The 12,478-nt window shown below is 39.7% G+C and overlaps 1 protein-coding gene across 1 annotated transcript in view; it reads left to right on the top strand.

The window, feature by feature from the left end:
- Window positions 1-12,127, top strand: part of LOC102294723 (carbohydrate sulfotransferase 15) — a 39,642-nt gene extending 27,515 nt beyond the window's left edge. The window contains exons 3-8 of the mRNA XM_005919530.3: window positions 279-618; window positions 4,431-4,571; window positions 7,965-8,121; window positions 9,361-9,517; window positions 10,914-11,061; window positions 11,607-12,127. Coding sequence (XP_005919592.1) covers window positions 279-618; window positions 4,431-4,571; window positions 7,965-8,121; window positions 9,361-9,517; window positions 10,914-11,061; window positions 11,607-11,806 — 1,143 coding nt within the window. The 3' untranslated portion in view covers window positions 11,807-12,127. The remainder of the gene's footprint in view (window positions 1-278; window positions 619-4,430; window positions 4,572-7,964; window positions 8,122-9,360; window positions 9,518-10,913; window positions 11,062-11,606) is intronic.
- The last annotated feature ends 351 nt before the right edge of the window (window positions 12,128-12,478 follow it).

Below are 12,478 nucleotides of genomic sequence, written 5' to 3'. Positions count from 1 at the left end.
ATTGCTCAACAAATTTAGCATAAAGCCACTTGCTTGTGTTTCTAATTTATTATAAGTCTGATTTGCCAGAGACCACATTCTAGCTGCACAAACTTGTCATGAACGCACACAGTGCTTGCCTAGTCCTACCAAAATAATGGTCTGTAGGCTATACAAAAAAACCCCAAACATATTCATCTTCTACCGTGCGATGATAATTGAGAGTTTACAAAAAGTTTTGCGTGAAATGTCTAAATGGCCTAACAGACTGATGCAACCTGCTTTCTCTGCATTTACAGATGTTTTCTGTTATCCCTCGCAAATTTCTGCCTGGTGTCAAGAACCCCTGCTGGTATGAGGAATACACTGGGAATATCACTTCCGACCCATACAGGACAAACTTATATGGACGCTATTCGCGGCGCTTCAGAACAGTTTTCCAGCACTTGAGGAACACTTTCCACGAACATTTGCTTCATCACAACAGGAAACTCTACCGCATGCGATGCCTTCCTTATTTCTATATCATTGGTCAGCCAAAGTGCGGCACAACAGACCTGTATGATAGACTAAAGCTGCACCCGGACGTGAAGTTCACAACTTTCAAAGAGCCACACTGGTGGACCCGCAAACGTTTTGGTGAGTAAGGAACACGTAATTTTGAGCGGTAAGGGAGCCTGGGACCATGACATATGCTAAGCTCAAGTCACTGTCATTATTTTGGCAGTGAAATAGCCTCAGTGGACTCCACAAAACCACTAAGTGACATAATATTGAAATTGTCTATACTATAACTATCATCATATTGTTTTATGTGTGAATTGCACAGTTTCTGCATATTTTAGTAGGTAATTTGAGTTCTTTGGGTATTGACTGACAATAATGTTAGAGTAAGACTTTTCTGAAACAAAAAAATGAGTTGTTGAAAACCAAAGGTCTAAAAAAGTTTTGTTTATTCTCTGCATTTATAGTTTCTTATTCCACACTTTTGGTTCAACCTTCTTTATGTATTTGTTTTTACATTTAGTTCCATATAGTTCAGTTTCCGGCTGTCTCAGGCTTTCTACCAATTTCTACCCCGGCTGTCCAGCATATTATGTATCTATATTAATATATTTTATATTCCCAAGTAAGCTTGGGAAAGATACTGAACCCTGATGCCCCTGATGTTTGCGTGAATGTACTGTAGCACTGTATGAATGTGTGTGTCACTGGGTGAATGAGACTTATAGTAGAAAGCGCTTTCAGAGCTCAAAATTAAGAAGAAAGGTGCTATATAAGCTTTTCCCAGTGCAATTACAGTATAATTACAGGGAAATTAATACTCAAAACAAAAGCACTACAATTAACAGAAACTGCTAATTTTCTGCCTGAGAGTTGACCCAGATCAACATCCCTAATTGTGTATTTACAATCTTTATGCAGCAATTTGAATTATAACCATTCCCTGTTCCCCTCCTGCATACTTTTACACCTTCATTAGACTCTTACCAGTGCAACTTTCTCATCTTGGTATGTGTGGTTAAGCTTATGTGCTAACAAAGCTCATTAACAGCTCAACTAGAACTATACGCAGACGGATCTAGATTAACTGTACTTTATTGTCATCTGTGACATAGACTTATCTCTGTGGTAGAAAGCACTTGAAAGGAACATAAAAACAACCGAAGCTTCTTCAGGCACACTGAACCCACGCATGCTGTTATTTTGCACTTGTTTAGCACGTTAATGTTGCAGTCGCTCCTTGCGACACATCTCTCTACCGTGAAATTTGCTTCCCTCAGCTTCTAGGTGCATCATTTGGGCTGTTCCCACTGTGCATAAATTTGAATTTTACACTCTCCTTGAAAAGAGTAACAGAGCAATTATAGGTTTATTTAATTACACAACAAATCTTTCCATTTTATGATAGAGCTGTTGCATAAAGGCAATTAAAGTTGTTACTTCTTATTGGATAGAATATTGAATAAATAATGGATAAATAGTGAAAATACTGGCCAATTTCATGGAGAGTTTAACACTATCTGTTAATATATTGGCTTGTTTGTTTAGACGCACACAAATTACTGCCAAAATTCCGGCTTATAATTTTGGCACTCAAGGCGTTTGAACAGGTGGTAACTCGAACAAGTCATTTGCACAAACAAAGAGAAAACCCTGTGCGTCAAGAAGTAAGAGCCGCCTCGCAGCAGACATCTGGGTCGTATGGCAGTTCTAACAGTGTGGCTGACATTGTGGTGTTCTTCCTCCACGAGCATCTGTGATGTAAAAAGAACCACCACACCATCACAGATGGGATTAAAAGCTACGCAAGACCCGGGAGTGAGACTGAATGCACCTCATGTGAGAAGAAAACTCTCTGGACACCCTTAAGTTGAATGTTAAATCGCTTGTTTGGTTTGATTTAGTGATTTTAGACACCACGAAGGCTTTACTCGATTTCCTCTTACATCTGAAATATTTTTAATTACAAATTTAGCTGATAATAAGGCTTGTAGTAAAAATCTTAAGTAGGCCAAGATTTCTTTTTCTCTCTTGCATTGTTGTCTCTAAACAAGCAGATCATCATACCTATGAGGTTTTTTTTGTTTCTCTTTGATACTGAAAGAGTCATTAAGACTCATGAATAATGGGAATCCTTCATCAGCCCAGGATGCGGACATCAGCGAGTGAGTCAGCGCGTGCGTCTCACTAATGTGTGCCTGAAATAAAGAAATACAAAGCACAGCAGTTAAACTGTAGGGGAGCGATCTGCCTTTTGACCGATGGCTCTGTTTTCAGTTCTGATTTCAAAATCAGAAGTCAATAACACAACAGCTTTATACTGAATTTTGTATATGCAGTGCTCAGATTATTTTCTAATTATCTTTTAGTAAATGAAGCTACGCTATAACACGAGTGCAATACGAGCGCTCGATTTTCACCGTGATTTCTGGGGATGGGGGCTATTCTTCTACTCAACAACGACTAATTTGACATTTTATTTTTCCAGCAGCTGTCTGTCTAAAGGTTACTTAATGATTTGAATAAATTCACTCATGGCTTTGGTGTACTCCTTGTTAAGGGCACTACATACAGTATTGGCCACAATCTTTGGAAAAAAGATCATCCAAATTCTCACCACAAATATCAAAAGAGGCTTAAGTGTCACAGCCAAATCTATCCCTTTGAAGTTTATCCAGTTGCTGACTATGCCCCTAATCCTTTCGAGACTCACAAAACCTAATTGGTGGATTGATCAGTCTGCATGCAATACTTATTTTAATGTGTTGGGTTTAGTTTGAGTTGATAATTATTTGAAGCTCGTAAAGCTGTGGGTTGTGGATGAGTTGTTTGCCTTAATTTGTCTGCCTCATGCTCCGTGTTTTCTGCTGCTTGTGATGTTGCATAGCAGCAAATGCAGTTATATCCCAAGGACACAGGTCCCCTCAGTTACTGTCCCCCCCTCGTTGGGTGTGCTTTCATCTTTGCTGTCACTTTCTTTCTCTCTGTTCCTTCTAGTCATGAACTTCAGGCAGCTAATCAGCACTTTTCTCTTAAGACATCCTTTGAGAGCTCTCAGAATTCAAATGGTCTTGTTCTGTATTTATTTATTTCGATCCCCCTCGAGGCGCTGCTCGGTCGATGCAGTAAAAAGGTGATTTGATGCGATCCGTGCTACATAACTTTCTTGGAGGAGCATTTTGAATCTTAAGCAGATGTGTCTGTTGTGTACAGTTCCCATCAAGAAACACAGCCTATTTGAAAACTGCTCTATGCTTAATTCATATGAAAAAGCAAAGGGACGGGGGAAAAAAAAGAAAAGCACTGAATCAAGACTCGCCAGAGCCATCACACCTCATACAAGTGTGACCGTTCTGGATGAGTAATGATGCAGACTGGGTGTTTGGAGAGTTTACTTGAGTTTTCTAATCATGTTTTTCCTCCTAAGAAAAGGTGGTTTAATAGGACACCATCAAAGCATCGCTGAAAGTAACAGCCGCCTGAGTTACCTCATTATCCTTATGCTGCATGGATGCTCCCAAGTCCTAAACCGTATCTCCACGATAGCCTACTAAATTATAATTATAATGTACACCACAGCAGCTAAGATGGAAAACACATTTGCTAGTCCTGCATTTTAAGGATTAACTTGACATTGGCCTTTAATTGGAAACACGAGAAAGTGAGCAGAGACAGTACTCCCTGCTGAATTTGGATTGAATCTTTACTTGGATTTTATTAGGTCATCCTGCAGTCAGGACAACAACAAAACCCTAATGACCCCCTTTAGTGTGAGCACAGAAACACATGTAGAGAAACAAGAAGGTGGGACTGAAAACACACCCACTTTTGCTTCTAGAATCCCATTTAAAGCCAACGTATCCACTCCAACAGCTTTTTAAGTGTAATAACTTAGCAAAAAATTCTAAAATATACCTGCCTAAAGTCAACGTCTTTTTCTCTGTCAGGTATCATTCGTCTCAGTGAGGGCTTCCATGATCGATACCCAGTGGAAGACTACTTGGACTTGTTCGATCAGGCTGCTTACCAAATCCAGGGCAACCTCACAGCAAATACCAGCAGATCCAGCCAACCTGATATGATCATAGGTAAGTGAGATGACAGCCAGCTCCCATTTGTAGAAATGAAACTATTATAACATATATTATTGCAACACTTCGAATTAAAATTTATTGAAGCATTTTCCAACTGGGCTCTGCACCACTAGTTGTTAGCCAGTGTGGATAACACGGATAATTATCGTCTTAGTAACATATTGGGACCGAGATTTATAAAATTGACTTAAAATATTTTTGGGCAGCATGGTGGTCTTTACAGTAAGAAGGTCCTTGGTTCAAATCCACCATCTGGCCCAAATCTAGTTTAATTTCCGGGTGGTTGAAAATTCACTCTGTGTCGTTTCTACTTGGTGCTACTGTAACTTGCTAACAAAGGCTTTAAAAGTTATACAATGGAAGATTATAATCTTTAGAATTAAACAGTCAGCACAACTGAATACCTACATATACTGTAGTTGCCCTATGCCTACTGCACAGCAGCCTCCAGTGGATGTGAGCAACATTACCTTCCTGGTTTATGTCCCATTGCAGTAATTTAATGGATCTAACAAGGACTGCCAAAGAGCAGGGAAAGGTCATAAAACCTGGTACCCATTGCTCAGATGATTAGCAGCCATGTGATATAAGTACTAACCACTTGGCAATTGGTTTGTTACTCATTATGCAAAATGCTGGGAGCAGGAGCAGAGATTTAGAAGTGGAAGTTTTGCAAGCAAACAGAAATGACTTGAGTGCAACGATATAGAGGTTCAGTTAGAGGACAAGATGTCTGTGCGGGCAGCAGTCCGTCTCAGGGCAGACATACAATTTTGCGCAGTAGACGAACAAATCTATGTGGCTTATTTGAGTCCAAAGGCAAAGTTTTGAAGCGGACTGTTGCAATATTTGAACAAGAAAACAAGAACTGATGCTCTTAAATGAAATGTCTCTTGAATAAATACACTGTGAGTAATATGAGGTGATAGGAGCAGGTATAATTCAAACGAATCATACCTTGATCCAGTTCAAATCTAACTGTCATCAAAACCTTCATATTCCAAAGTGACCCAGCTACATTTTGCATTTAATATGAACTAAGATTGCGCAGAATGCAAACACTGAATATCATATTGCACTTTTTGTGCTATGCAAGCACAGTAAATCAAACTTTGAGTTGCACATTGTGACAGGAAACTGCATATCAGCATTTCCCCACACAAAAAAATACCCAACTATTACAGACTGATTATCATCAGAATAACATGTTTTTGGGTAGCTAAGCCAACAAGATACAGGCGATAGTGTGTAAAACATTGCCTGACTTCTTGCTAATCGCATCTCTTGGTAGTTTTCTAAGCGGAAACATTTCCTGTTGAGTGTAACCTCTGTCTTCCTGTTTTCTTTCACTGCTTCAGGGAACAGCTATTGTTCCCCACTCTCTACTGAGAATCTTATTAATTACTTGGGTCATGTATCTGTTGTGATCCATCTATAGAACGTGGTCCTGCAGCATTCTGTGCCCTCGTCGGGCTGCAGCCAATAGCATTGGGCCTGGGGTGACCTGACACTCACTTTAAACTTCGCCTGTAATCTTGTGTCCAATATTACAAAACTACTATTAAAGCAGCAGGTAGTGAGGATGAAGCATGGGGCCGCTCTGTAGCAGCCACTTTCACTTCAGTGAGGGAAGGTATTTCTAAACGAGCTAGTGACTCAGCCTTAAAGAGAGGCTCTAACAGCTTAATAATACTGGACTTCCGTCTGCCTCACTTAGCCACTTCACTGAAGTGCTGTATAAGGGAATCATTGTTTTGTGTGCGTGCGTGTGTGAATGTGTGTGTGTGTGTGTGTGTGTGTGTGTGTGTGTGTGTGTGTGTGTCAGGACAGCAATAATACCTGCAGTGGGGTGGTGAAGTCTTACAAACCTCCTTCCTCTATCTGCATATCCTGTCTCCAGCCCCTCTGCAACTATCTGTTTCTGTCTTTTTCCCCCCTCCATCGCTTAAACACTGTGTCAAAGAAATTGCTCGGTCGCAAAGAAAAACTGATTTCAATTTTCAACAACAGGCTTTTCACACTTGGCTCGCTGCATTGGGTACAGCTTAGCATGTTGCACTGTTTTGTTTGCGATTTCAAATAAATAATCCTAGTTAGAGGGGTGTGGGGGAGCAAAACCCCACTCAGTATTCACACGATGCCCTGGGAGAGCCCAGCACGGCGCAGGCCTATGGCCAGGATCTTGGGCTTCTGATTCTTTTCAACCCCCAGCCAAGACCCAGCCACTATGAAACACCAGAGAGACCAGTCTGGCTCCTGCATTTGTTTGTCCTGTACAGCCCTCCTTCTGGACCAAAATAAGCCCTTTTAATGGATACAGAGACCTTTAAATAGACTTGATCACAGTGTGTATCATTTTAGGTGTTAACAGCATTAACAGTGATCCTGTTTCGCTCTCACCGTTTTCATCGCAAAAAAATAGGCCCTGGCTATCGTCCCTTTTTTCTGAGGAAGGGAGGCAGATAAGGCTCCTGTTGTGTTCCTTCCAAATACAGCTTTGCTTCACAGATAAGAGGATAATGAAGGCGCAGACAGTCTAATGAATCCAGGATATCATTTCTCAGCTTGGCTTGATAAAGTTTATGGTCCTAAATTGTTTGAGAAACAATGTCCTCTGACTTGGTATGAGCACCAGTCTGGACAAGGATTTGAAGACTGCAGTCATTGTACTATTTAGCTGCCCTTGCTGTTTGTCTTTTTTCTTTCTTTTTTCTCCCATTGAGCACTTGCTTTAGAACATCTCATTTTATTGACCTTTGCTTTCGTGTTTTACTTCAAGCTTTAATTTAGAGGCTGTATGTTTCAAGTTTCATAACAACGTGCGATTTAAATCTCAGACAATCATTTGCAGGTAATGAAAAACTAAAACGGAAATGAAAAATGAAAATAGGCTTAAAAATAGTTGCAAAAACAACAACAACAATGGTTTTCCCAATACATGCCCATTATTTCTTAATAACCAAACTGTTTATTTTGTATTGTCCACCATCTAAAACCCACCTTTCAGTGATTAATAACATTTGGCCAGTTTACATTTAAGCCAAACGAGATACCAAATTCTGTTTGTTTTTTTTAAATATCAATCAACATCACATTTTACAATAAAATACGTTTATGGTGATAAGAATAGTAACGCTAAAATAACAATACAAAAGTGTATTAGTGTGATGTTTTTATGTTGTTGTAGATTATTAGGTGTAAGATAACACATATAACAGTAATTTGATGTAATTTAACTGGGATCCTGTACTGTGTATATTTGGTAAAAATATACAAAAAACACAAATAATGAGCCTTACACTAAAAACTAAAAGTGTCTGTGACTGCACAATATTTTTGTGTATGTGTGCATGTTTTTACTTGAAGCACTGTGGCTGTATTTTCCAGGAGAAGCCAGCGCATCCACCATGTGGGATAACAACGCTTGGGTATATTTCTATGACAACACAACAAAGGGAGAGCCTCCCTTCCTTATCCAGGACTTCATCCATGCCCTGCAGCCTGATGCCCGCTTCATTGTCATGCTCAGGGATCCAGTGGAAAGGTGGGAGAAATCTGCTTTGCTAGCGATGATGCAGATCTAGTTCTGATGTGCATGTCTTTGCACCCCTATCATAAGTGTTTACACTGCTGACACAGACAGACATTTTCCAGGTTCATAAGAGACAAAAGACCTGTTGTCACAAGAGATGTGTTGACTTTTACTCAGACAGGCTGCTACAAAAGTATCACTATGATGCCTTTATCAGACATGTGGAGACCTTACAGCTGAATGCCTGTGTGATAATGTGTTTAGACGGGGGTGGGGAGGGTTCTTAACGCTGTTAATGTTGATTTTTACTTCTGAGAATGTCTAAGCATGCTCTGTAATTGCTTCTGTCTGTCAAATCGTGGCCCGTGGAACCTCTCCCCCGAAACAATTCTAGGAAAAAATGAGTTGCATGCTCAATTAGATTAGCTGTGTCATTTTTATTAGGTGAGATCAGTTTACACCCTGTACCGCATTTCCTCTATACGATCTTACATTTCAAACTAAATTGCAACTTAGAGTTTATATGGATCAGTGTCGCCACAATTCCCTTTCATTCTCATTTGACAGGAGGCAGCAGAAACATGTTTCAGTCATAGAGTCAACCATTAAGAACTGAGTTGAGTTCACTGTGAATATTTTTGGTTAACTTAAAAAAAAGCCTAAATACAAAACATTAACAGACTGACTGGAAACGACAAAATACCAAATTGTAGGTCCTAATTTGGACATCTGGGTTTCTCTGTGAAGGCCTGTCAATTCTGGAACCCATTACTGACTGATCAAATTAATTACAGAGAGAAATTTTTCACAAGGGCTGGCTGAAAGCAAACAAGAGTAGCAATTTTTAGTAAATTGAACCCCAAATGATTATTTTGATTCATTTAATTGTCACTTAATCTGGCAGCTTAATTAAAATCGAAATATCTTTTTTCATTTTAAGAGAGAACAACAGAAGTATAATGGAAGCACTAAGATGACAGAGATAAGAGTCAAGACCAGCGCCAGCATCAATAAACATCTGGCTGGCTTAACAAGCTAAAAGAATTTGCTGTCAGAGGAGGCTGAGGCACTGGGGATTCCTCTTGCTGGACCAATATGATGACTGTCTACAGTTTAATTAGGAGACATATTAAAAATACCAGAGAAGAGGAAATATATCTGTGATATTACAGCTTGTAAATGCTTGAAGACAAAAACCTGAAACATAATGAGATGTCTTTTCCATTTTCAAATTTGTCTCTTGTCTTGCAGGCTGTACTCTGACTACCTTTACTTTGGTAGTGCCAATAAGTCTGCAGAGGATTTCCACGAGAAGGTGTCAGAGTCACTGCAGTTGTTTGAGGGGTGCCTTACAGAGTTCACAATGCGCTCCTGTGTGTACAACACCACCGTCAACAACGCCATGCCAGTGAGTGTTCCCCGCCTCCTGCTTTTGTCTCAAAGCTCCGCTGAAAAGCGGCACTTAGTGACCAGTTTATTAGGTGGTGGGAACGAAGAAAGTAAGAAAAGACAGATGGAGAGAAGTCCGTGCTTCATTAGCAAACGCTAAAGTTTGCAGGACAGACTTAATGGAAAGGATTGGCAGCACTGTGGGACCACTGAGCAGTTCAACACCTCAAGCCTCTTTGTGTACTACAAAAGCTCGTTTTCCTGTGAACTTGCTTCTTACTCATGGACCACGTATTAGTGCCAGCCAGTGCCCGGGCCGGTGTTAGGTCAGCTTTTCTCATAGCACCCTGAGGCAGACTGTGTGAGATGGGGATGAGGATTGTCCTCTGTTGGCTTTCCCTTTATGCTGTCTTGTATTTAGAGGTTCTCCAACAGTCTTTATGGCCCTTCATAAGCATGTTTGCTCTCTAGCGATGACCTAATTGTTCATCCGCAAATATCTATAAGAGTTATTAGCCCATGTGAGAAGCATTACAGCTGTCCCTACAGCAGACTCTCATGCCTGTGGTTTCTTGATAAAGGTTTTAGAGCTTGGATTAGTGTCTTAGAGAAAAAAAACAAATAAACCCCAGCATGAGAACACGTCTGACCTAAACTGTTGTACCAAATTGATTTAACAAAGAAGGAATTGCTGAGCTGGCTTGTAATCATCGATTCTAAATGGCCTTTCAATTTTCGCTAAAAAGGCGAAAGGACAGGGTATTTTGTGCACACCTACTGTTCTGCAGTGAACTGTCACAAAGGAATCCAAAAATCAATTTCAACAAGGGTTAGGCTACGAGCAAATGCTTTGATGAGATCTCACAAAAGATCAGTGTGCTCATTTATTTCTGGGGTTGATGAATTGTGTAGTGGTTTAATCTACGTCTCAAATAAAACCTCAGAAAATTAAAAGAAACGTCTATCCTGTGTTCCCAGAGCCCAAGTTGAGATCTTTAAAATACTTGTTTTGACCAGAAAATAATTTAAAGATTATTAAATCTTTAGATTATTTCAATTTGCACTTTTACAAAAGAGGGAAAATCACCTTATTATGATGCAAAACTAAATTGAAATACTATATAATGTTTGGCCGTAAAGTATTTAGTTTGGTTGTGATGATGATGCAGGTTTCCCTCTTTCTTATCTCCCTCTCTCACTTCAAATAATAAACACTACACATTTACATGCCTACACAGCATCTAGCATCACTGAGCCGAATTCATGGAGAAGACGAAAAAGAAAGCAGTTAAAATTTCCTCCCTCCACCTGTTTATCTCCTTAAAGAAGAGGATGCATGCACCACTTTGCTAAGAAAAAGTGCCTTGCATAGGAATTTCTTATCTCATGTTGACTTTCTTCTTCCGTGCCCTCAGGTCAGATTGCAAGTTGGCTTATACATTGTGTACTTAATGGACTGGCTGACCATCTTCAGCAGGAAACAAATTCTGGTCCTAAGGTTGGAAGACCATGCCTCTAACAGGAAATACACAATGCATCAAGTCTTCGAGTTCCTTAACCTGGGTAAGTGAACAAGTGAGTAAGTGTAGTCATGGGGACTCTGATCAGTACAGTTCCAAACAGTGCCCTAGATACATACAAATATGGATATGTAGTGTAGCGGTGATTGTGATTATTAGAAAAACGAATGCGCCGACCTAAAACCTGTGCAAACAAATGTCACTTTAAAATGGCATGCAACGATATAATTAAAATCTGTCAATACAGAATACGGGAGTATAAAATCTCCACTTAGGAGTAATCGTGAACAGTTTACCACACACGCACACAGGTTTGAGTGTATGAATACGACAGCCAAAAACAGCCCCTTCCAGCTTTGTGGAAGCTTCCTTCCTCTGAACTCACTGGTTTATCCCACAGTGTAATTGCCCCAAAGCTCAGACTTAGCTCTTCAAAGAGCTGCCAACACCATCTAAGGTGTGATTACCTTCCAGAGAATCTTTTGCCTTTCTCACTATTTTGTTCCATTTGTTTAGTGCTGCGTCAAAATCAAAATAAGTGGACCAGAACGAGGGGGTGTGAAAGAAATGTTTCTGTGTTTTTCACAGGGCCGCTGACAAAAGAAATTGAGTCAGAAATCACAAGAAGCCCGGCGTCAAACACCAGGAGGCCAGCTGACAAAAACCTAGGACCCATGCTGCCCATCACTAAAGACATCCTGCGGGACTTCTACACACCGTTCAATGAAAAATTGGCCAAAGTGCTGCAGAATGACTCCTTCCTCTGGGAGAATAACTCTAAACTCTGAACACCCCAACATCACAACTCCTGTTATTTTAGAAAAAGAAAGAAAGAAAAAAAAAATACCACTGATGTGTCAACCAGCCCCTTTGGACTTCATCTCTCTCAAGTGCCCATTAAAAAAACAAAACAATAAAATCTATGTTTTTTTATTTAAATTATTTTTTTAAGTTATAAAAGCAGAGATGAATCAAAGATAGAAAAATAGCACAAGCAAGTGTGGTGGTTTTGTGTGAGAGTGTGTGAGAGAGAGTTGAGTTGTTCTTGGCCCTGATTGTTGTTGTTGTTTTTTTAACCAGATGTACAAAAATTAAATAGTGAAACTGAAGATATTACGTTGTCTCTTTATGTTTAATTAATTTAAAGAGGAAGACGTCCGACAGGACTGAAAGATGAGATCTAGTAGTTTTGGTCCTTTTCTTCCAAGATAGCTATACTCAGAGAAACAAATTACTTTGATTGTACCTTTATCAAAAGGATTGTAAATATGGCATAGTGAAACGAGCTTGTAGGGGCACAATGGATTAGTGAAACAACAGCGCCCTCTACTGTGAAGAAGGTGTAACTGCAGTCTTAAAATTGGCCTCATTCAAGACTAAAAGGTTAAAAACACAGATGTGAAATGGAATATATGTTATCCTCAAAATTAATACAATGGTTTGTCTCATGTTAAATGTTA

This window comes from Haplochromis burtoni, unplaced genomic scaffold (assembly GCF_018398535.1).
Source record: "Haplochromis burtoni strain Fernald_Lab_line unplaced genomic scaffold, NCSU_Asbu1 Contig_37, whole genome shotgun sequence".
NCBI classification, from domain to species: domain Eukaryota; kingdom Metazoa; phylum Chordata; class Actinopteri; order Cichliformes; family Cichlidae; genus Haplochromis; species Haplochromis burtoni.
The sequence above is the reverse complement of the archived record's forward strand: the minus strand, read 5'-3'. Positions and strand labels throughout refer to the sequence as shown.